Raw genomic sequence first — 25,434 nt, 5'->3', positions numbered from 1 at the left:
AGTAGTGGGGAAGGTCTGGATGTGTGTAAATTCAAGGGCTTTATTAAAGAGAACAGGAAAAATGTAAAAGAGGAAAAATTCAAACAGTTATGAATAGTTTCATTCCATAGCAGGAAAAATTATCCTTAGGGACACTTTTGGGGTTGGGATAATGTGGGAGTATAGGGACAAGGAGCAGCAGGAGTGGATAGCCTGAAAGTGAGGGGATAACTGAATTTTATACGGAGGAATCTAGGGAGACTTGTTGACTACTTCACTGCAGGCAGGGACTGTTCCCTTGTGTAATGGTTTAACACAATGTCGTCCTAATCCCTCGAAGAGAGCTGACTGAATTTTGGAAAACTTTTTTTCTGTAAGAAATGGTGATGCTCCATTTGTGTTTGGAAAGGAGAAGAAGGTCTCGATTTTTCTGTAGAGTATGTCCAGCTTTTCTTATTTTAAGAAATACAGTATTAAAAGTACAGTTGTTATTGTCAAGGTATCTTGTTGTAACTGGCTTTCTTGTTGGTAACTGCTATTCTGGTAGTTTCTCTCAGCAGAACGGTTAATCCTATTCCCAGATAAGAGTCTTGTATCTGCTACCATCTTTCTGTATTTGCCATTGCTATTTTTGTTTGCATAGAAGGCATTTTTACTATGTACAGTTTCTGTATTTAAAACTATGAATGTACTAGGGTCCTAGATAGTCTACTATACTTGTCTTAATTTTTGTATGTTGTAAAATCTACTGTGCCCTCAAGGCTCCTCTCTGGGGGTAAGGGTGGGAGGAGAAATTATTCCTGCATCACATATGCTTACATTTCTGTTGGTGATTTTGATCATGCTGTCTAATTAGTTACACCACAGGCCCTCCAGCATTGCTTTAAATATTTCTAGATTTCTAATCATGCAGGAAAAAACAATGGAAAATCAAGTGGATTCTTACAGTGCAGACATTGGCCCTGAGTTAATCTGCTCTGTTCTCTGGTCAGTCAGGCAAAACTCTTACTGTTGAAGGAAGGACTTAGAACAAAATTCTGCTGTGTGGTGAACACTAGGACCGCCTCTTCTCTGGCCTCTGTATCAAAACATTATAGATTTTCTTTCAAATGTTTGAGTAACGTAAAAACTGAATAAGATATAGATGATGTAAAGGACAAAGAGTAAAGTTGACTGAGAGGTATTTTATGTCAGCACAGAGCTATGCATAGTAAGATGCAGAGTGCTCCACTCTGCTGAGTAACTTGCATGAATAGGAATCGCAATACCAGCTCTCCGTGTTTTGGGTCTGGCTCCCATTTCAAACAAAAAGTAAATATGAGCAATAATAATGGCACTTATTTCTTATATGTTCTTCTCTTTCCAGACCCTGCTGATTTATTAATTAAACCTGTTGCACTAGGGGTCCAAATCTAAACAAAAATAGATTCATTTCCGAACAAAATCTAAATTGTTGTTGTCTTCAACGTTTGTTTGGGAAGGTCAATGGGGTTTCCATCTAAACTGAGAGTAAGTGCAGTCTGGAAAAGTTCTAGTGACTATAGTATGAGTTTGAAACTTTTCTAGAAACTCACTATCAAAGTGCATTGGTTAACCAAGAACAGTGCTTTTCCCCAGTTTTAGAACAAACTTTGGAATTAAAACAGATCTACTTGCTTGCACTCTATTTTGTTCTTCAAATCAGAGGAAAAATCTGTAGCTTTTCAAGAAAAGTATTGATTCCTGTGGTGATACAGTGTGCTTAAGTGTATGGTATGGGGAAATCAAGTTGCAAATTGTTCAGCATAATTTTCCTGGTGGCTTCTGATTTGAGTTATTACAGAGTTTCTAAGAAATTTGTGTGTAATGTATGTCTACTTTACAAAACAAATCTTGCCAAAGCATTTTACTAGTGTTACTGCTGGTGATAGGAGGTTCTGTTTGGAGCTGTGTTGATTTTGATGGAATTTTAGGAGCCTTCTTGCAGATTTTCATTCCGTTTTTTGTAGTCTGTGTTCTAGCCTGAGAGTCTTCTGTAATCTGGGACTCAGCAGTAGTAAATTTCTGATTTCATCCTGAGAGCCTTGTCTCTCCATTGACTCTCTGGAGAGGAGGCAAAGAAGCAACTAAAGAAAATGAATAGACCTCTTTTGATGTGGAAGACATTGAAGAAATAAAACACATCTGTTTAAATGGAAAGTATGTGTGACTTAATTTCTCCACTTCTTTATTTTTATTTTTTCCCACTGCATGAGAAGAAATTGCCCCTTTGAGGTGATAAATAAGCTATAGCTGACTGCATATGTCACTGGATATGTCATTATCTGTGTCATTCCAGGATTAACATGAATGGAATATCAGATATGTGGCATTGCAATCAATGCCTTGAGCTTTTTATAGCTTCCATTTAGTGGAGGATGCTGGCAGCACATGTGAAAAGGTAACCAGGGTTTGATAGAGACTGGCAGAGAGAACAGCTGGGGAAACTAGTTCAGTTTTTCCAGTTCTGGAGAATGTTATACCCTGGATAACTGGGGAGTACAGCTTTACTGTACATCTTTCTTTGAGTCTGCAGCAAGCTGTTAGCAAATTGGGTGACAGATGTCTAAACTGGGTGACAGATGTCTAAAAGCTCTGCTTTACCAGTATATTAAAGAGCAATACCATGTTCTAAAGACTACCTGAGATGTTTTAAAAAGCTTATCCTGTACTGTTGCTTGGGAACTCTCTACCTCCTAAGAAAGTCAGTTTCCAGAGGCCACGGAAACTCTCTTGTGGATCTACTGTTAAAAATAAGCTTGTGCAGGTAAGGACTTTGATTTCCTGACCAACCAGTACACAATTAAAAGGGTGCAATCGTGTGTCAATGGGTCACATGCATACCCACTCTGTAGTTCTCTGAGGTGACAAAGTTAATGAAATGGGAATTGGTCTCATTTCAGGAAACAAATGTTTAGTATGTGTGGTTTGGAAGATGACTTTCATCTGAGCTGATCAATCGAAATCTCGAATTGTGATTTTTGAATATAATTTGTTTAAAAATATATATATTTTTAATGTCTTTTTGGAGCTTTCATTTGCAGTCTCTGCATCAGCCTGTTGGTTTTCTGAGAAAAGATGTCGGTTGTCCGAGTAGTGTGATTCTCTCACTTTGATATAGTTTTCAGAGATAACTAAGAACTAAGGGTGGACATATTCAATAAGACCAATGTCTAGCCCAGTATCTTGTCTCTGACAGTGGATGAAAGTAAACAAAAAGAAACAGTATCGTTACATGCGTGTCCTCTTAATATATTTCCCTGACAACTACTCCTGCTTCTGTTTTGCAGCTCTGGGACTTCCTGAACCAGAGATGGTTTCTCCATAATTAGTACCCCTAATAGTTCTCTTTTCTATGAACTTTTTCAGTCTCTCCTTGAAGACATAAGTTTTCATCCTCATTTAGCAAGGAGTTCCACAGACTCATTATCCACATATGAAAAATCATCTCCTATTTTGAAACTGTCTCCTCCTAACTTCCTTTATTTCCCTCTAAATGTTGTACTGGAAGAGACAATGGCAATCTTTGCATCTCCCTTGACATTCCTACTCCTTCCAGTTAGGATCCTGTCTTCTGAAAGGATGTGATCAGGGCAAGAGAATATATGCCTGTTTTCTTTAACAAAGACCTTCACCACTGGAACCGCTTCTCCCTTCACCAGGTGTATTTCAATCTCTTTGAAGAGACTATTCTCATCCTTAAAACAAAAGGGAAGCTTTCTCTGTAGAGATTTTAACATAACCTTATTAGATTACCATGATTGATAAGGACAGCTGAATTTTTAAATTAATGTGAGTGTTAAAGGGGATATGGCTTGTTGTAATTCTTTGATACAAAAATATAAACTGTATTGCATACAAGGTTTGGAATAATGCATTTGCCCAAAAAACACCCCACAACCCTTTTTTGCTAGCCTTCAAAATTTAGGTTTCTTTGGTTCAGACCCACCATTCTGGATGTTTGCATCTGTTGCTGCATTAGTTATGATTCAGGGTGGAGGGAATGTACAGCTGTGAGAATATTAAATAAAATGAGTTTGCATAAGAAAAACTTAGCATGTGGAAGGGCTGACAAGTGAATGGTAAAAATTCTGTTTTGATGGAATCCCCTCTGATCAGGGCTATAGTGAAAGAAGCCAACATTTTAGAATGGTGGATGCCTGCCTGAGAAACCAAAAATATAGGTAAGAGCTTTACCTTATAGTAAACTCTGTCCATTATATTACCTTGTCAGTAACATCTAATATTTTAATGTACTCTTTCTTAACTTGGCAGGCAGGTACCTCCTTCCTAATGCGATTGGACAGCAGCTGTGGCAACCTGCAGAAACCTCTAATCTTGTTCGCATGCGCAGCCAAGCACTTGGGCAGTCAGCACCTTCACTTACTGCTAGTTTGGTGAGTAAATTTTTTCAAAGCTAGGAGTCTTCAGAAAAATCTATTGCGTCTCCTTGATTTCATAATTGGTGTGGGGATGGGATCAAACCACAGTTTGTTTCCAGACCCGCATCTCCTTCTTAAGCCACATCTTTCGCATAACTGTAGTGCATTTCTGCATACAACGTTACTTAATATGTTGAGTGTGGCTGAATGACATTTATGGTAGCAGTAACTCTGAATTGCATTACTGAGTTTTGCATAACGTCTTAGCTGAATGTTGCATTAATATAGCTATTTGCATTTAAATAGTTTCTTTCTAAAAAAAAAGAGGAAAAGGCATGCTTTTTAAGACAGCAATAGAAGGTAGCCGGCCTTTCTCTTGGGCATTCTTTTCTATCGATTTCTTTGTTTCCGCTTTCTGCAGGACTCTGCTCTCCGGAGAGCATGGGCATGAAGCAGGAGCTTAATTAAGTATTTTGGATAAAGTGATAAGGAGAGGAAGCAGGGTTGATACAGCTCATACATTTTAACTTTCGTTTTTTTGTTATCAAGCATCCATTATACTGCTTTGTCCTTATGTGCACTAAAATCATGTGAGGTCTTGACATTTAATGCAAGACCCCATACACTGTGCTATACTTTTCTTCAAAGAATTGTTTAATGAATGTATTTAATGTTGATTGAAAAAGCAGAAAAGCGTTAGGAGTGATTCCCCCTCTCCTGCCTTTTTGGCTGGTTAAAATTTTGCTGTACTAAAATTTTGCATATGTACTTTCCATGGAAGACTTGCTCTAATACACAGTCTTCAGGTCAGAAAGAACTCTGATCCAACATGCCAACTTTTAGTATCATATAGGTATGTAGATGGCTAGTTTCTGTGTGCGTCTAACTGAAATAGTATTTTATTATGAAGAGGCCAAAATCTGCACTTACAAATGTAATTGTGGTTTCTGCTTAATTGTATTGTAATTACTTGTGGCTCTTTGGCGCAAATGTGGTATATTAGATTCCTTGCTTACTACAAATGCTTGATTCTATTGGAAGTTGTGTGCTTTGTGCCCAAATGTTTTCCAAGCAACTAATTATAAACCTATGTATTTTGTTTTACGGTTTGTTAGGAAAAACAACAGTTCATTGTGAAAGAGATATTCTGAGATTATGTACGGTTAAAATGATGAAGAATGTAGATAAGAGTTCAGAAAACAATTTTTAAATTTCATCAGAACTGTCCATTTTTCCTCTTTTTCTCTAGTTGGGGGGAAAAAAATCTTGTATATTCTTCTAACAATCAGTTCACCAAATAGAAAAGAAAAAGTGCTGTGTTGCTATTTGATTATCTCTTTCTGCAGGCATAACTATTAGATATCATGCTGCTAGCAACATTGTGCTTTTGGTGTAACGCTTAAACTATAGTAAGAACAAGATTCATCAGTATGTTGACAAAAAGATTTTAAATGGTCATAAAACAGAAAACTAATGAAAAATTCAGTGAGTCATATTTCCTTAAGGGTCTTTCACTCATCACCTATTGAGGTTTATGGCATATTTGTCATCTTGACTTTTCCTGTCTGTCTACATCTTTTATCTGTGCCCAACTGCAACTTTTTTCGTGCATTGCAAATGCAGAGGAGAGCCTTCTGTTCAGCACATGCAAGAAGATTGGCAGTTCTGGTAAGAAATATACTTCTATGAGGAACCTGCATCTCCACCTTGCGCACAGTCAGACTTGCCTGGTGAGGAGCCTAACATCACGTTGTCAAATGCGCAGAGCTCTTCTAAAATTTGCTTTGCCATATATTTTGCTGTCAGGCTTCTGAAAAAATGTGGCTTTGCTAAATAGGGTAGATTAGGTTCATGATCATCCCCTCCCCACTCCCTTTGTTTTGTTTTGTTTTCCTCTGTGCCTCAGTGGAGTTGGGCTGTGGAGGCTTATCAGTTCCTCATGATGGGAGTTTTAATTGCATTCAAAAGAAAGTTTGGCCTTACATAGAGATTTGTATGGAGAATTTCTATGTAGCTGTTGGCAGTCTGAGTTGAAATTTCAAACATATCATCTTATGCACTTTAAAACAACTTAGGCCATTATTTTGTTCTTCTGCTAGAACTGGTCATTGTTCTGGGGTTGATACCCTTGTGGACTTGACTATAAGCCATGGTTGTTGAGAGTAAGGATATGCAAGAATGAGATGAGAGCAGCTCGAAGGTACTTACTAGCACTTAGTGGAATTGCAGATGGAATACAAAAGACTTATTTTCTTTTTCCTCCCTGTGTCAGTAATTCGTAAAAACTTGTCTAGATCACTTATTGTGACACGAATGTAAATCCCTTCTGTGGGTTGGTATAGATTTTTAAGCAAGTTATGGAAGAAATATTGATTAAAAATGGCCTCAGATGTTGCTTTGGATTGAGATCAATAGTTATCCATAGTTTGGCCTTGCAGTATAGATATTTTGACTACAGATTGAAAATATGGTTTCCTGATAGAACCATGTAAGCATGTTAAAAGTGTTTACGGGCAAGGCTCATTTTCAGATGAAGGGGACAGTGCACTGCCTTTGCTGGGGGTCCTCAATTTGGAAGTAGTTAAGAGATAGTCTTGTCATTCTTCCACTTTTGACAGGAGCATGTTGTGCCAGCCATGACAGATGGATTCTGTGGTGGTCAAGCAGACCACTGGGAGAATGGAATGAATATTAAAGTGGATTTAGAAACATTAAGAAAATGATACAGAATATCTTCAACAGTAAATAGAAAGGTGAAGCTGAGGTGTGAAAAATTCTGCTTAGAGATATTCTCACAGGGCATTGGTACCTTCCCTCTGTAGTCAGCGGAAAAAAATATGTGCTCCTAGAAGGCAATTCAGAACATGTCTCTCAGCACCAGGTGTTGAGGGAGCTTAGCGAAGTTAGCTTATCTGACTTTCTTGCCCCATAGGATGACTATCATCTTGCCTGACTTCAGGCAGCTATATCAGGCCCTTGGAAGTGCTCCTCTTCTACTGAGGTGACCCAGGGAGTTAACTTAGATTTGTTATCTCATTTGGTGTCCAAAGTTTGAGAGTAATTTTCCTCTCCCTGTCCCCTTCCCCCCAGTGTCTACAAATAGCATGGCTGCTTGCGATATTGGTGTGTCCATTTTTATTATTGCCATTAGATTTTGGGGAAAATATTTCAAAATTAACAAAAATTTCTTTATTTCAGTTTATTTCATTGTAATAAGCTGATGTGCTTAAAGTGATGATAATGAGTCTTAAACTGTCTGAGCAATTACTTGCATTTTTTATAGGCAGAAAGATGTTCTTGTCTCTCTTTGAGTGGAATGGATTGAGTGAATTTACTGTTTTTAACTTTTGCTAGATAGCTACATATATAAAATCTGTAGAAGCCTGAACACAAGGTACCTCTACAATAAATGATGGCAAATATGTAGATGAAAGGAAAATGATTTGTCCAAAATCAATTGCATAAAACTTTTGTAGTTTTGTTTTGCCTCCAACATTAATAATACAAATCTCCTTTAAGGCTTCAGGATACACAAATACAACTGTGGCTTAGAACTTAAGTTTAGGAGGAAAAGGTAACATAATTTTGAGGAGCATGAAGTCTTTCTTTTTGTGTATCTATGATTTATGTAACAATATACAAGACTTCTGATAGTCCAGAAAGGTTTTTAAGAGAATGTATTTCATGTCTACTATATGCTGACTTTCTCTTTTAAGTTAAGGAAAGGCAAGAATATTACAATATACATGTCTTATTTGAAGCTTTTGTTCATAGCACATTTTATTATGTGGATATTTCCATAAAGATAGCTTCATTTTTATAGGAAGTACTGAGCGTAGGTTGGCTGTCCCTTCTATTGTGGAAGATGAATATTTATGGTCTGATGTAAAGCAAATGCTCAAAGGCAGGTTGTTTCTTCTCTTGGAAACTTGAATGGTGTCAGTGAAATGACTAGACTTCTACCTGATTTATTTAATAAGTGTTTTGTTTTTTTCTTTCCCCTCTTCACAAATGTACTGGGAACATCTTTGACTGCTTGTAAATAGTATCCAGTAATTTGCGATCTAATTTACTGGAAAAGGGGTAAAACTGGCCTTTGTGAATGGCTGATGTTCTTTCCTAGTGCATCCAGTGCAGTGATGTTTTGTCTAGGTGTCAGTACCGTTATTTACTACTACTTAGCACACACTATGTACCTCTTAAATTTTGTCAAAATTAAAAAAAATATATTGTTGATGTTGCCAAGAAAAAACTGAATTTGCAAGTATCTGTATTGTGGTATACTTGCTTTTTATTGCCACTTTATCAGAAAGAATGGTCTTATGGAAGTGTGAGGGTAATAATTATATAATCTACTGTTTTATAAGATGGATTGCTGAAAAGAAAAAGTAAAGCTGCTTTTCACAGACACTGAACGTTTATTTCTTCAGAAAGGGCCTTGTCTCCTCCTTCCTTTTAAATAGTATAATACTGAAAATGAGTAAGTGTGTCTTTGTTAAATATGTCATTAACTTCAGCTAAATTGACATAATGTTGACAGTTATTATGAGGACTGTTTCAAAACTAATTATGCTAATTAGAATGTAACTACCAGTAATTGCATGTATTCAAACAGCACACCAGCACCCTTTTGTGTGTTTTATTCCCCAGATGGAAGACAGCCATTTGTTGCCTGAGAAGCAGCAAAATTATAGCTTAGATAACAGATGATTGCAAACAAATAAAATACATTCTTTAGAAACACTAATTGGTTAGATAAGTGAATGACAGCATCAATTGTGCTTGGGTAAACCACATAATTAAAAAATAAGGCCTATATTTAAAGGTTTTGTTTTAAAATTGTAGGGAATTTTTTAAATTGTTTTGCATATTTAGTTTTATGAATATCAGGAGTAGCTGACTTTCTTAATACAATTATTAGCGAGTGAGAGGAGTCTGCATCTGAAACTTAGGTTCTAAAATTTAGCTCTTTCTGTCCAGGAATCCAGATCTTCAATGGCAAAGATTCTTAGTTGTATATGTGAGCAGCTGTTTAATACCTTGCAAGTTAACGAGCATTTACAAGAATAGCATTTCTAAGAAACCTGATGAAGATATAACAGAAATCTTTTAAGTAGCTAATCTTGTGTCTGTCTCTTATCTGAAATCTCCTCAAAATGGTTAACTAGATTTCAGTAATACTGAATGTGAACTGACGAGACTAAGCTGTTGTGTAGGTCTGAATACGTTGTTCTTGTTTGACTTGAAACCAGCTCAGGATCTGAGACTAATCACTGAGTTTTTTTTTTTAATGGAAAATATTTATTCCTGTGAAATGCTAAAATTGCCAAGTAATGGTAGCAGCTTTTTTCTGCTTCAGTTGCTTTTAGCTTTTAGGACTAGCATTATTCTCCCTTGTGTATTTCATTTCACTAACTCCTTATCCCTGAATATGTATTTGCATTCATATTTCTTTCTGTATTAGCCTTCTAACAAATTCTTAACTGCAGTTCTAATTTAGTAGTTAGTTCTCATCTGGTAGTAGAGAGAGGAAAATGAACATTCATCTTTATAAGCACTTATACCCAATATGTGTACACCGTGAAAGACTGGAGAAGACCTGGTCCAAATATGTGAAATAATAATATTTTGACAAACTGATAAAAGAAGTTGATGATTGGGCATTCTGCTTCATTTAAAAAAAAAAAATCAGTTTTGATATTTAAAATATCCACTTTACATTTGGGTTTAAAAGACCTTTGTAGATTCAACTGCGTGACAGTGTTCAAAGCATTTTGTTTTCTAGGTAAAGTTGGAGAGAAATGTCAACTCTTTTTCCTAAATTCTCTCATTAAAAATACTGGCTTTGTTCCTCCTGGTGCTTTTCCCATTCATTTTTGGTGGATGAAATCCAAAAGTTGTGATGGCCAGGGCTAACTCTTCCATAGATAGCTTAAGTCTGTCAAAATCAAGAACACCTCTTGTGCTGCATAATATCATTTATTAAAGAATAGTAGGAAAAACAAGTAAAATAATAACCTTCCATAACAAGATTGACCTAGTTTAAAAAGTGTTGCAAGCACATGCAACATACCTTCCAAACATACCCACTGTGTTGCAGTGGGTCTCCTCCCATCAGCTTTGGTTAGCTTCCAGCTGACAGAACATAATCGAGCATATTCTACAACTGAAAGGGGAAGTTATTCCAAGTAGCTTGCACAGTTTGTTAGCTGAGTGTGGGTATAATCCTCCTCTGTATCCTATTAGAACTGCACAAATACAATAGAGGAGATCAAATGTATACAGGAGCTAGCAATACATTCCTATTTTGCACATGAATACAATGGTTCTATTTTCTGGGCTTCCCATATAATGACCATCTTCCCTCATGAGAGAATTCCCCCAAACAGTGAAGAAGGCTCACCAGCACTGTTTCCTTTTAAATAATGAAAAACCTAGGGCTGTTAAAATTGCCTTCCCTGGCCTACGCAGCCAGTTGTGCATGCCTTATTCCTGCAGATTCTCATTTGGTTTGTGGGGCCTGCACAGTTGAGATCAGTAAGCTAGGTTACATGCAGTACTTCATCCCTAGAACTGAGGCTTGTGGCTGCATCTTAGAGAGCAGTGACTCTGAAAAGGACTTATGTTGCCTGTCCATTGTGATTCTGGAGTTCTCTGTGTGATGCTGGTGACACTTGTCTTTAAAATATTGCATAGAGTCGTGCTGTCAGGTTCTTTAAAAAAAAAAAAAAAAAAAAAAAAAAGTTGTGGGGAGCATTGAAAAAGTAGGGTCAAGAACTTGCATGCTGGTAAAATCAGCCACATGAGAAACAAAGGTGTTAAGGGTTGTTAGCCAATAAACTATACAACCAGAAGAAACTGTGTGATCATTTATAGCGTTTGGTGAAGTTTAGGTGCGTTTCTGGGAATACATGCTTTCTCAACTTGTTGAACTATGTTTAAAGGATAATTGGGTAAAATGTTAGAATCTGTGATGAACAGGGAATAAAACTCACACTCAGGTCCTTTGTGGCCTTACATCAAAAACTTCTCTAAACCTGTAAAGGTTTTATGTGGGTGAAAAAGGAGGAGTGTGTGTGAAAAGGATAAAAAGGCTGTGAGAAGGGAAGAAAACAGATTGGAAAAATGACTAGAACTGGAATGGGTTTAGCTAAATTGAGCTATAATGCTTTCTGCTGGTCTCTATCATAAAAAGTAAAGGAAAACTGACTACTTTGTTTTCAGTGTCTAGCCAACTGACATGATAGCTCAAACATTGCAATTTGCCCGTAGATTTCAAAATTTAATGAGGAAAACATTTAATAGTGAGGTGGAAGGAGGTAGTTCTTTGCTTCAGGAGTGTGTGTTGATGTACAGATCTGTTGCTGATGGCCTGATTCCCACTCTCCAAGTACTTTTAAGTTAATGTTGCTCACAGCTCTGTCTTTAAAATAAATGAGGTAAAGTTGGCACCAGAGAACACCATTATAGGTGTAGGAAAATCTTTAAATAGCAGATAGCTAATTCAGTTCTTCCATTGGCCTTCTGTATCTGAAGGCATAGTGAAAGGTGTTGATAACCTTAGATGCGAGTGCTCCCTGTGTTGCTTGGGTAAGCAGCAGTAGGTTGGGGTACTCTTTGGTTCTCATGATGCAGTCACAACCTGTATGGCTGTTCTTAGCACTCTTAGAAGTCTAGTATCTATGCGTAAATAAGGTGAGAAAAGCAATTTAAAAATGCTTTAGAGGATGAGGTACTACTTCACTGATGTAAATTCTAATAGTGAAGTTAAATATTGTCAAGAAACTTAATTTTGAGCTAACAGAAATGCAAATATTGAAATTTTGAAATTTTCAGTCAAGTTTGACCTAAAATGGTGGACTTTGTAGGAAACCCTTGAGGTGTATTCCTTTCTGTTCAGTTTTTGCTGTGGGACAGTATCCTCAGGAGGGATAACTAGGTGTGGTAACTTTTTAAATTGCCGAAGAAAGATTTTTGTTTTCCTCCTAGAGTCTTTCTGCCAACATGTTTTCATGCCTATGGTACTTAAAAAGTGATTGTAATGTAGCAGAGGATGGAAACAGACAGCATGGGAATAACTTGTATCCCTCAAGCTCAAGTATTCCTGTGGTTCTGATGACAGTCATAACTCTCAAAGGAGAGAGACTCGGAGAGATTTGAATGGCTCAGCTGACTTAGAGGCAGCGGGGGAACGTAGCTTATCCAGAACTCTCTGGTAGGAATGGAAGTCCCTCCTCTTTAATTTTTCTTAGTTCCAAACAAGCAAAAGTGTATACCTAGGATCTTTCTGCAGTCATTTTTCAGTTTGAGGGCATACTGCAGAGCCTGCTTCTGTGTTGGGTGATGGGTAGATAACGCACTGCTGCCTCTCATCTCTTATGCTTCTAGGCTTAAAAACAGATGCAGTTTTATTGGTTTAAAATTTTAAGTGGGTTGACTAACAGATTGACTTTGACACGTGCTGCTGGGTATCTGTATACCTGGGTTGCAGTCATGCTTTCTCGTACTTTCATGTGGAATCAGGCTTCCTCTTGTAGACTGTGCTACTCTACTGCAGAAACAGATGGGGATATGGACTTATCTCTTTTTAATGTTACATTACCTGTTGATTTTCCTGCAGGCCCTCCCTCAGGCTGCTATCACAGCTAAGTCGTTTTGTGACTTCCCTGGACAGATGAAGTCACCACGTTTGTTCCAGTGTTCAGTATGCTGCCACAGCAGATTGATGATTTGAGAATCAACTCTGTTAAGTGTTCATCTCAATAATTCTAGAAAATGTTCCACTTGCTTTTCTTTTATCAAAATATGCCCTATCTTGGTGTACATATCTATATCCAGTTGCATCATATTTTTAGTATTAGCAATAATACAGCAAGATCATTGCATCTATTATGAATTTTCTTTCATCATGTTGTAGAGATTAAGAAATCTAGATAAGTGCTCAAGTTGACCTAGTGTCACTTGAGAAAGAAATGTAATAATCAGCAGGAGACTGGTTAACTGCTACTCTCTCATGAATACATTTAACCTCTTGATCATTGTTGAATATCTGTAATTACATGGTGCAAATGGAAGATACTCAGTATATGGTCAGTTAAATTTAGAAATGATCATAGACTTTGTAATGGATAGAATAATTTGATAGTAACCTACCTTTTGCTGATCATGGATTCCTAATTTTCTGTGTTAGGGTATCCAAAAAAGGGTGAAGGCTTGGTAGTAAGAAACAGACTTGAATTATGAGATTTGCTTCTGTAAATAGGGGAGAAATAGAACCAGCTGAAGTTAACTAAGACAACTAAGCTACAATTAAAGTATAGTTCGATTTGAGTATAATTCATCATAATGTGGCCGGTAGGAGCATATCCTGAATGAACTTCCCTAGCATGACGATACTCTTCCAGAAGCCTGTAACTGAATAAATGCTTCTTGGTATGCTTGTTAAACATGCTCTTCTGTATCAAGTACTGGACAAAGTAAAACCAGTGATCAGTAGGAAAACATTCCCTTTTATTCAAAACTTCCCTACTTTGTCTGGTTTGTAATGGATCTTTATTCCATGAGCAGCCAGATTCTGGCATTAATTAGAATGTTGAAAAGCTCAATTGCTGCTTTCTAATGAAGGAGGGTTGCTCTTGTGAAGAGGAATGACCAACAGTGGGAAATGTTGAATCTTGGAGCAGAAGGAACAGGCAAAACTCATCAAGAGGAATTATACATCTTTATGGGAAAGTTAATTACTTATCTCACTGAGAAAATAAAAACTTTGGAATATTGCATTATTGCAAGTCTTAAGATTATATACCTCCAAAAAGCAAAGTCAGGCATCAAAGGTTAATGAAGAGACTAGATGCATCATTGTTCAGAGTGATTTAAAAATAAAACAGCAACTTAAACCATTCCCACATTTAATAACTGTACTTGAAAGACTGCTTGCCTATTATTGTTCTCACATAAGAACCAAACTTACAAATATCTAGGAGGGATTATTCAGAATGTAATTGCTATTGTTATTGTTTTGTCATGAGAATTTTTTCTAAAGACTTTGTTTCCTTTTCAGTATACATAATCTAAAATCATTCTGTTGATTGTTAGAAAATGCCAGATAGTAAAACCAGCTCAGAGGCTTCTTTTCATTTGTTCTCTGAAAATTGGAATATAGGTAGATATGTAGAACAGCAAACTTTCAGATATTAAATGAGAGAGCTCCTGTATGTTCGTTGTTTGGCATTCCTTGGGGGAATATTGCGACTACTTCAGAATTTTTTAAAGGAATAATACTTTTGTATGGATGTAATTTTTCAGTTCTTCTTGGAAAAAAGACCCACAAGAGAAATCAAATTATACTCATAATACCCGTGCTTTCAGAAATAATTTTTTTTAAGCTATTGTATAATTATGGTTTGGAAAAGTAGGGGCAACACTGTATCACTGAATAAGGGCTTGCTATTTTGGTGGAACCATTATGTGATTGGTTTGGTGACTCATCTATGTATTTTACTGCAGTAAGATGCACAATATTCAATGCAAACAGCAAAACCATTAAAGTTGAAATGTCTGTTGTAACCAATGTTCTCCTGTATGTTCTGTCATTGAAGGGGGAGCTTGTTTACTACTACCAGTTATTTCTTTAAAAAAAAAAAAAAGTTTGCTGCTGCAACACTTATTTTTCTTCTGTTTTCACGACTGATTTATTACCTTTCTATGCTTGCTGAATGGCTAAACCAGAAATGGATTGGTGCAAGTGGTATTTTGTCCGGCAGGTGGCATGAAAGCCCAGTGTGTACATACTGTCTATTCATGATCTGTGGGTCCTCATGGGGACTATTGTACGTATTATTGAGACTGGCAATGTGTACGTGCTTCAGTATGAGGAAGCAGTTAGTTTTCAAGAATCTTAAGATACAATATATAATCAGAAAACTAATAGTATTTTCTTTTCCTAAGAAACAACCACAGTCGATTGTATTCTTTTATAACAAATTGATGTTGCACTCCTACAATGACCTGTGTATTTGAACAACAGGAGCCTAGCCTCTCTTCATTCGAACAGCTTGCCACTTACCTAAATTTGTCAGCTCTAGAAGGGTATTAGTTTTGCTAACTAAAGAATCTTGAATTTCTCCCTGTTCATGATGTGTATTCTGAGTCGTATACCGTGGCTCAGAAGAGCACTGGAATCTCTTAGTGTACTGCTGGACTGGATGCCTGGAGTGCTCTCTTGGATACACAGCGAAGCAACCTGGCTTGTCTGAGTGTGTTGGGTGTAGCGTAATGGCTGTGCTCGCTACGCGCAGTGCTGGTGAAGGGGAATGCAAATCCAGCAGTGCTCTACCAATCCACTCTGCATGTGCTGACTGAAAGTCTCTGCTTCTAAAATGCAGAAGGTGTGTGTGGGGTTGGGATTGTCATACTGAAAGGGGAAAGAGGTTACTGCTAAGAGACTGCAATTTTGTTGTCAGGCCAGCAGTGCCTTTTGAGTGCTATAGCTAGGGGGCTTGTAGGAAGCTGTGCCTTCAAAGAATTTGGCAAAGCATCTCTCTTCTTTTCCTGGGGGGTGTTGGTTATCATGTTGAGCCTTGAAAGGGAGCTGTCAGTGGCATGGAGAAAAGGTATGGAATAAGTGCTCCAAGTCCTTAAAAGGGACTTTAGGTAAACATATAGAGGTGCATAAATGGTATGACAGAGATTTTAAGGGCAGGAGAAAGGAGAACTGGAGATACGTCACATCTGTTTAATGTGCTACTGCACTTGCAGAGGATTTTCCTAGCTTAAGAAAGAAAATACAAATTCTCTTTGGGTGATCCAATTTTTAAAATTCTTTTTGGCTTTTAAATATATATAAAGTATTTTATTAACAATTTGCATATTGAAAAGAATATCCTAATGAATTATACAGTAGTTTATGGAAATGCATGACAGCTTTCTGGTTGATGTATTTGATGCTGGAGAAAAAATTTGATTTAGTAATGAAAGTTCACGTTGTGTATAATAATCTCTAACAGATTATATCTCATGATCCAAGATGAACATGAGAAAACTGTACTAATGAGGTATCTAAAATACCTTGAATATATTGAATGCATTACTATGTAGTTTGTACTCTGTGTATCAAAAGCAAATGTATAACTTTGTCAGGTGAGTAGTATACAGGTGACTTAGGAAGAAATGTTTACTTCTGATTCTTGTAAGAAGTGACAGTGATATTGTCACTGTCTGATATCAAGAATACCAGAATTACAGCAAAAAGGAGCATACATGTAACATTTATCAAATGACTTGGGGAAAATATACTTCATTCTGGTATTATATGCAAACATTTATAGCAGTAAAAATATCTAGATGAAATACTTTGTTTGATACTTCGAATATTAAAGTGTGAATTGTTTAGAGTGTCTAGACTTGCATATGAATTATTATGCCTTATTAGTAGTTAATGACATAATTATGGATGTTATTTGATTCTATTAAAATGAATTAGCCTCCCTGGAATGTAATGTATGTTAATGATGATATTAAAATAGATTAGTTATCAATGAATGAATCAAAAATTTTAAACAGGGCACCTTGAGTTCCTAGCACTCCAAAATGGGAGAATTGCTTTCCTTATTCCCCTAAGTAATTGCAAGCTTGATGTGATATTATTGTATAGGTTCTATGGGTATAGTAGATTTAGGAAAATAAATCATGAAAACCAAGTGGTGGATTTTCATGACCTGATTCAGATAGTTTGTGATAAAACTAGCATATATAGCTACACTGATAGAATATCTTAGTTAAAATATGTTGTCCTGTTAGCAGTGAAATGAATGAAGCCTTCCTATGGTTGTATAAGGGACAATTCTTGCTGTGCCTAATGCAGAGCTACAGATGTACTGTTTGGTCGCCTAGTCCATGCACACAAACGAGGAGGGTGTCCGGTGGTTCTTCGGGTGGATCACAGCCACCCTTACCTTGGCAGGAGCATGAGTTTGGGTCTGTTGTCCATACTTGGCTGCCAGTTTTCAAGAAACTTCTCACTTTCCATCCTGTAGTCGATTTTGGCAGCAGTTTATAGAGCACCAGAGCTTGCAGAAGCTGAAGGAGCAAGAGGCAGATGGATAATGCGATTTCATATCCCCCCCCCCCCAAAAAAAAAAACCACTAAAACATTGCTAGAAGTTGAAAGCATTGTATTAAGGACAACTCTTTGGGAATGTAACAGCAGGTGGCATTATCATAAGGTTTTTGATTTACATGAAGTGGCTAGGTGTTGATCTGTATAAAATGTTTTAAAGATCATCTTCATCTTGGTTCACTTCAACAGTTATTTTCAACCTTATACAAGACTAAGATGTATACGCTTTCCAGGTTCCAGTACCATACATGACTTTGACTTTTATTCTTCTTGATAAAGGTCCAGTATCTATTATGACTTCTAATGAAATCTCCTTGTTCCGCAACATTGCAGAATGACAGTATTGAAGGTTGACTGTGGATATATGCACATGTGAGGATTAAAAAATTGGGTGATCTAGTGGTTTTACAGATTTTTTTTTTTAGGTGAAATAAAAAGGTAGTATTTCTGTATAGACCGTCTTTTTCAGCTATGAAATTCAACATAAAACATGTTCCTTTAATAACTGTTTTCAGAATGCTGTAGAACAGAAATGTGACTTCTGCCTTAGGAGTTCTTAATCCTATGCAGAATAGGAGCATTGTATTGGTATGAGGATTAAAAGTGGCTCGAGTTCTCTTATGACCATCCAGAAGGATAACCTTGGCTTTCTTTGTGGAACTGTAATGTCATCTTCCTTTACAGTCTGTGCTTTAATCAGTCTGTAAAAGTAAGTTCAAAATGCTTCAATACATAGTTTTTGTGTGTTTGAATACTTTGAAACCTATGGTGTGTCTTCAGGAGAAATAATCAAAATGGGATTCCCTTCTGGGAAATAGTCAAAGACATTGCCAGAATTTGATTCACATTTCATTCACAGTGGATAGGAAACTATACTGTCATAGGTTCTGGAGGGTCTTAGAGGGAGTCAGCTCTGAAATATCATTCCTAGAAGACTTCATATTCTCCTGGTTCCCAAGTCTTTGTGGTCACATGGATGAAATGTATCTCCTTTGTGATCAAGAACATATGCGAGAAACTTTTTTTAGGCTGAGGTTTCTGTATGTTTTTGTGTTTTTCAGTTTTATTTTATACCTGATGTTTGTCTTTAGAGTGCAAGGTCCTAGAGAATGAAAAAAAAAAAAATTTTTTTGTTTGGATAGTGAGTACAATTTCGTGAATGCTACTGAATGCATTCCCTAAATCATTAATTCCAACACCAAATACACCTATAGAATAGAAAGTTTTTAGTTTATTTTTATTTGGAGTGAGGGAGATGAGCTATCCAGCTACCAGAGAGCTTGGTTATCAGAAATCTCTGCTAGTTTTGTATGTCCCTTTGCATCTGTGGTGAGACAAGAACAGTCCTGAATGGCCCATCACTCTATGCCTTATATTTAAGCTGTGTTAAGAATCCACTACAAAACCAGGATGTTTGTGTTTCATTCTGAGATCAGATTAAAAGCCTTTGGCTAAGAGGACAAGCTCATTGAACTTGGAGGCTCTAGGTAGATTTAAACTTGAGTCAGCCTTGTGATTTTGGTTCTAAAACAAAAGCCTTTTTGCTTTATGCCAGTACAATTCATACTCCAACCAATGTTTCAGTTTTCCTTTTCTTAAATTCTATAGCTAGCCTTTTAGAATGTTTCTCTGCAACATTTTTAACATGCTCATACTTTGCCTGATTATGTTAAGCTTTTTGCAGTGGGAAGACTGAAAAGGAATTTATAGAAAAGTATGTAAAGTAAATGTTTACAAAGAATTTGAGTTACAATAACTGTCTTGTATTAAACATTTCCATTCTAGAATCTAAAGTTTCAGTAAAAGGTATGATACAAAGGAAACCCTTCAAAATATGAAACAAGAATTAACAAGGGAACCATGCTGCGTTGCTGAGAGAAACAACAGTTGTTACTTATGTGAGCTGCAATTGGGCCTTCTAGGACAGTAGTGCGAACACCCAGGAGTAGCTGCTCAACTGGTAGCTGCTGTTTGGCAGAAATAAACCAGCAGAAGCATGTGTGCTGGTAATTGTTTGGATGTTTTGGTGGTACAGGAAGATTGTCACTGCCTGGGAGTGGGTGAGATACCAAGTACAAGGAAAATTGATTTCTTTCCTCAAATTTGGTCTGTTTTGTCAATGCTGTCAGCGTTTTGGGAGGGGACAGGATGGTAGAGAGAGATGTAGGAGAGAAATGTGATTTATTCTTTCCTCAGTGCCATACCTCAGTTAAAACAAACAAAAAAATTAAGCCATCTCCTTCATCTCCTTTTTACATTAGTGTTCCCTTATCCAGTGTTGTATGCTGTTGCAATTCCTCTGGCAAATTACCTATTGAAATTGGAAACTAGTTCTTAAAATTGAACTTGATTGATTAGAAAGATAAAATAGCAATTGTGTAGTGATATGCAGTGATGGAAAGGAGACAATGTGCGGAAAAGACCGGGACAAAAATCTTTAACCCTGCTGCATAGATTAGGCCTGGTTTGATGCATGGGAGGTTGTGTGTGCATACATGCATATACATATGGTGGTCAAGGTAACTTGCACCACTTCTGTTTGCCTCCTTTACACATGCAAAACGAGCATTTAGTTTCTTTGAAAAGCAACAGAACCACAAATCCAGCAGAGTGTACACTCATATGCTTTTTGGTTATTTCTCCTATCTCTAATATGCCTCAAGAAAGGTTGTATAGGAATTAGGCTAGTTTTAAACACTTACATGGTTTTACAAGTAGAGGAATGGAAAAATATGCATCTTGGTTATACTGTGCCCATTTGTCTGGACTTCTGAAAATACAGCACTTAATTTTTCTACTAACACTTAAATAGCTTTAACAGTGGTTAAGAATACAATAGAAAGTTTCCTTTTTACCAGTGCTAGGGAAAAGCAGTGTCTATTCTGGTGGATTGCAAGTTATCGAAATGTAAGACAATTACTGGATTGCTTGTTATCTATTCTGAGCTTTATTTTTTTCACATTTGAGAGGAAAATAATTATTTTAAAAATTCAGTGATGGTGAGTTGATGCTGTGGAGACACGTAAGGTATTGGAAATAGCCCTGACAGAGATAGATTTAGAGGGCAGCGTACAAGTGAGTTGTTTCATGGTGCATAATAAATACAGTTTATCATATACTGTCACCATGTGTAATATGAAAGTGGCAGCCACACATGGGATATGCATATACATAAATTTAAATTAAATCTGTATTGTAAAACTTTAATTGCATATTCATATATATTTTCACATGCTCAGGTTTTATCTTTTAATTAGGTGATTCCAGTAATCACAGTAATTTCTACATTTGCTCAGAATACAGAATATTGACTGACAGAACTAAATGAAGCAATACGATTAGTGTAGTAAATAACAGGTGAATGAAGAAATAAAATAAACTACCTAAGTTTTTATAATTGTCCTGAAAGTTATCTGTTACCATGTTTCTCTTCAGCTTTAACAAACACGTGCTTATAGATATGTACCTAAATTAATACTGACACATTCTTCACATTTAGTCAGGTCAAATGCTGCATTTACAGAGAAGAAAGCTTTCTCAAAAAGTTGTGGCTATTTGTTTATTGGTTTTCTTAAAATAATTTTGCTTTTCCTGACAAGAAAAAAATTAAGATTCCTTTTCTGTATATCTGCTCTATTTTGTGGTAAATGTTGAAAGTGTGCCTTTTTCTAATATGATTGTGAAGAAGTCTGTGAAGCAATTTGCTGTATTTCATATGTATATCAGGATAGCATTGTTAAAAATGTTCCATAGAAGTATTTACAATTTACACTACTTGATTTCTTTTTCCTTCTAGAACACAATTTTTGCAATACTACCATATTATTTGTCTATCATGTTTTTGATGATTAATATGATGATGATAATTTGCTGAAAAGTGGTGGTAACCTCCAGACACAAATAGCAGGCTTTATGCTCTATCAAACACATAGATGCACCTTTGGTAACATCTAAAAAGGTTCATAGACTGGGAGAAAATTCAGTTAATGCTAGCCATGTGTTAGTTGCAAATCTGTGCCTTTAAGTATCTTCTGATGTGCACTATAGATTGCAGCATAAGCTTAGGAAAATGCCATTTTTAGAATTGATAGCAAATATATTGCCAATGAAAAGTAGGTTGTACTTTTCTGCTTGGGATTAATTTCATCTTCCACTGGAAGGCAGTCTTCTCTTTGTTTCATTCTCATGCCTTCCAGAATTATTTAGGTAGCTGTAACAATAATCTTTTGTTTCTCACAGAACCAAGTAGTACTTGTACTGTATTTGTCTTTAGTTGAAAAGTTATTTCTTGCAGGAGACCTCCTTGTTCTGCGTGGTCATAATTCTTTCTGTAAGTTACTCATATCCACAAATGGATGCTTACGTAATACTTGGGGTGGTTTGTCAGGCTGTGGACCTCTTGCATCTGTGCCTGTCAGTGGTATGTTATTTGGTGGTATTACTTTATAGTGGTGTTGTCGTCTGAGTAATGAGCTTGCAGAATTTTTCTTGCCTTTATAGACCTCTCAGCTAGATGAGAGAGAATGCTCTTAAATGATATAGCTACATTAGTCAGTTATGTGTAGTTGGATATGCTAAAATGATTGCCAGAACAATACCAATTAGGCTTCAGTATTCTTTGCTTAGTATGCTGGGAGGTAGACATATGGGAGATTTTTCTGTATTTCAGTGTTTTAAATGAAACTTGTGTAAGCACATATTTAGAATTTGGTAAATATATACAAACAGCCTTGCAGCTGAAACCTGTGGTGGGCCACATGGGACAAACAGTAGGGTTTTGCCTCTTACCCTTGAAATTCCACAAGCTTTAGCTATTGCCTTGAAGTCATTTGTGCCATCCTCATTTGAAACGTAATAATGATATTTAAGTTGTGATTCAGTTGCCTGTCCCTTCTTTGGAAACAAAGAAACGGAAAAGATGAAATATGAGGGCACACAGATATGAATAGGTGAAAGTTTGAAAGTGTAAACAAAGAAGAAAGACAAGGTGGCTACTTTTTTTAAAGTGGAAATAGGAAAAGAAAATAGTTTTGGGAGGAATTCAAAGGAGATACCTGTATCTTCTTAAAATAAACCCTATTTCCCTTTGTTTCACAGAGGAGATGAGAGATCTAGTTATGTCAGATTCTCCAAAATGAAAAGTTTTTCATCAGGTTCAGGATGCTGTTTAAAGAGACGCTATACTTCAAAAGGGAATTAATTCACAACAGTTGAGTGAATTGAGTTGAGGCCTTTGTTACAGAGAAGGTCAGACTTGACGGTCACAGCTCTTCCTTCTGACCTACTAATCTATAAATCTATCAATGTTCTTGATTGCCTTGCCTTGCCTCCCCCTTGTTGAACTGGAGTTTTGGTCAGTATGAGCTTCTCCTTTGTTTCTGAACTGAAGAAGAGCTGTGATCCTGTAACTGAAATTGGGAATGGAAGAGTCTGAGCCATTGATCTGATATTATGGATACATTTTGAGTTGGAGGCATGGAGAGACAGGGGAGGGGGAACATTTTAAGTGATGTCACTGTGTAACTTCTTGTGCAACTCTAGTAAAAACTGACTTTTTTCTTAAAATTTAGTTGTCTTAAATGCTGAAATTCTTTCAGTTATTTTAAAACTGTATTGACATTATTGTTCTACATTCTCAGTCATATGAAGAAATGTAGATGGGGGCAAATACAGCAGCCTTTTCTTTCTCTGTTCTGTAGATAAGCTGTTATTGCTTGGCCTTATCCTTTCAGCAACCCTTCATTTTTGTTACAAATGTTTTTGCCCCTAGCAGGTTTTACTACTATGAAATGTATGTGGACCACTCTTCAAAATGATGCAATCTGACAGAAAATCAATATTTTTTCATACTAGATTTAAGGGTGTGATTGTCATAATCCTCATCTTAGACTCTTAATGGGTAAATACTAACCTTGAATTTTATCTCTGTTTATATCCTTTAGTAAGAAATGTACTTTTTGCTTCCTTCCTGCTCGCTGCTCTCTAGAAGTGGTTTGAGGTGTGTTCTTTTTATATGGAGCTGGTGATTTGCAGGTATACCTGTATTTTATAAGTAAGGCATGGAGATTTCAACAGTTGGCTTCTGTTATGGGCTGTGGTGTCATTCATAGGATCAGACTTCTGAAACAGAAAACTTTCTTAAAATTGACCAATTAGCATGTTAGCTGTAAGTGGAGTAACCCTCTTTAGGTAACAAGTTTAATTTCCCAAAGAAATGGAATTGTTGCCATTTGTTACATGTTTGTGGTAGGAATACAGAAGTCGTGTTTGTGTTCAACTTCAGTTTATAGTTTCTGACAGTCTGGTGTTTTAGTTTTTATTTATTTGGCTTTGAAGAGGAGAGCATGAATCGTAGTTTGAAGACTTCCTAATTTTAAATAATACCAGATTAAGATGCCTAACTGGAAAATATATAGGTATATTTACTGGGATGTTTCTCCTGGTGTTTAGTATTTGACAAGACTTCCCCTTGTAAATCTAGAGATGTATGCAGCGATTGCTTTTGAACATAAAATGCAATCAATTTTACTCAGTGACAGGGCTCTTAAATCTCAGAGATATTTTTAATGACATTGCATAATCAATTGATACCAAGGCTAATAGTGTGATGACAGCTTTTGGAAAAAATCAATGATTTGTTTAACCAGCGGCTTGGCTTACCTGATAAGAAAAGTCAAATACCTTCTTCCTCCTTGGAATCTGCTTCCAGACGCGACCTTTCCGGGCCCGACGTCGGCCGCGGACGGAGAGGCGCGGTCCTCCCTGCAGCCGGTCCGGGGGCGCAAGGCCACCGCGCGGCCTGGCGGCTCGGGGCCGTTTCCCCCCGCCCGCGGGGCGCTGCCCGCCCCCGGCGCTCCGCCGTCCGGCGCGGGAGACCCAGCGGGGGCGGTGTGATTCCTTGGGAAGCGCTGGTGTAGCCCGTTATTACCGTCGCGTTTTGCAAGTAAATGAAAACTTATTATTCATCTCTTGGCTGCCCTGAGTTGCAATAAAACGAGACGGCGCCAGGTAAACAAGCCGAAACTAACTGTGAAATTGCACGTGATGGGAGCCCTGGTTTCCGATGCGCATCCGAGTGCCGGTAGCCAACGCTTCACCCGGCGGCTGCCTGCGAGCCCGTCTCGGCGCGGAGCCGCGCCCGCGGGCGGCGGGGACAGCGCGGCGCTCCGGAGCCCCCAGCCCGGGGCTGACCCGGCGGGGCGGCGGCGGCGGGGCCGCGGCCCCTCGGCCCGCCGGAGGCCTCGGGGCGGCGGGGCGGGGCGGCGGCGGGGCGGGGCGGGCGCGGCCTCCCCCCCCGCCCCCGCGCGGGGCTGCCCCGTCGGCGGGCGCCGAAGTTGCTGGGGTGCACAACTCGCCCGGTCACCTGACTTGCCGCCGCCAATCAGATAAGCCGTGATGTCAGCGCTCGGCAGCTGCGGGGATGCGGAGCGGCGCGCGGGGTCCGGGCAGTCCGGCATGGCCAGGCGCCGCGCGGCGTGAGGGCGGCGGAGCGGCGCCATGGACGAGCCGGGCATCCTGCGGAGGCGGGGGCTTCAGGTAGGGCCGGCGGGCAGCGCTTGCGGGAGCGGCCCCTGCCTTCCTTCAGTTTCGAAGTTCCCCGTACCTGTCGTGGGGCGCGGAGGGGTGCCGGCGGGGCCGTCCCGCGGGCCCGTCCCGCGGCGCGGCCACCTGTGGGAGGCAGGGCGGGCGGGCGGGCGGGGCAGGAGCGGCCGTTGGCCCCAACGGCCGCACCGCCGGGCTCCAAGGTGCGGGCGGGGGCGGCCGGCGGCTCCGCGCCCGGGGGCGGCGGGCCGGTTCGCGTCAGATGCTCGCAGCCGCCGAGTACTTCTCAGCGCGAACGAGCGCGGGTCGCGTTTCTCCAGGCCGGCTCTTCCCAGCGGATTGGCAAAGCACACGCACGCGAAAAGTGGATAAGCGGCAACGATATGCGCTTGTTTT

The 25,434-nt window shown here is 38.4% G+C and overlaps 1 protein-coding gene across 1 annotated transcript in view; it reads left to right on the top strand.

Moving 5' to 3' along the window:
- LOC106485819 (microtubule-associated serine/threonine-protein kinase 4-like) overlaps positions 1 to 25,434 on the top strand; it is a 137,262-nt gene that overhangs the window by 74,162 nt on the left and 37,666 nt on the right. Inside the window, exon 3 of the mRNA XM_067316436.1 lies at positions 4,273 to 4,394. Within this exon, the coding sequence (XP_067172537.1) occupies positions 4,273 to 4,394 (122 nt within the window). The remainder of the gene's footprint in view (positions 1 to 4,272; positions 4,395 to 25,434) is intronic.

This window comes from Apteryx mantelli, chromosome Z (genome assembly GCF_036417845.1).
Source record: "Apteryx mantelli isolate bAptMan1 chromosome Z, bAptMan1.hap1, whole genome shotgun sequence".
In the NCBI taxonomy this organism is placed as follows: Eukaryota; Metazoa; Chordata; class Aves; order Apterygiformes; family Apterygidae; genus Apteryx; species Apteryx mantelli.
This window is presented reverse-complemented; position numbering and strand designations above follow the sequence as displayed.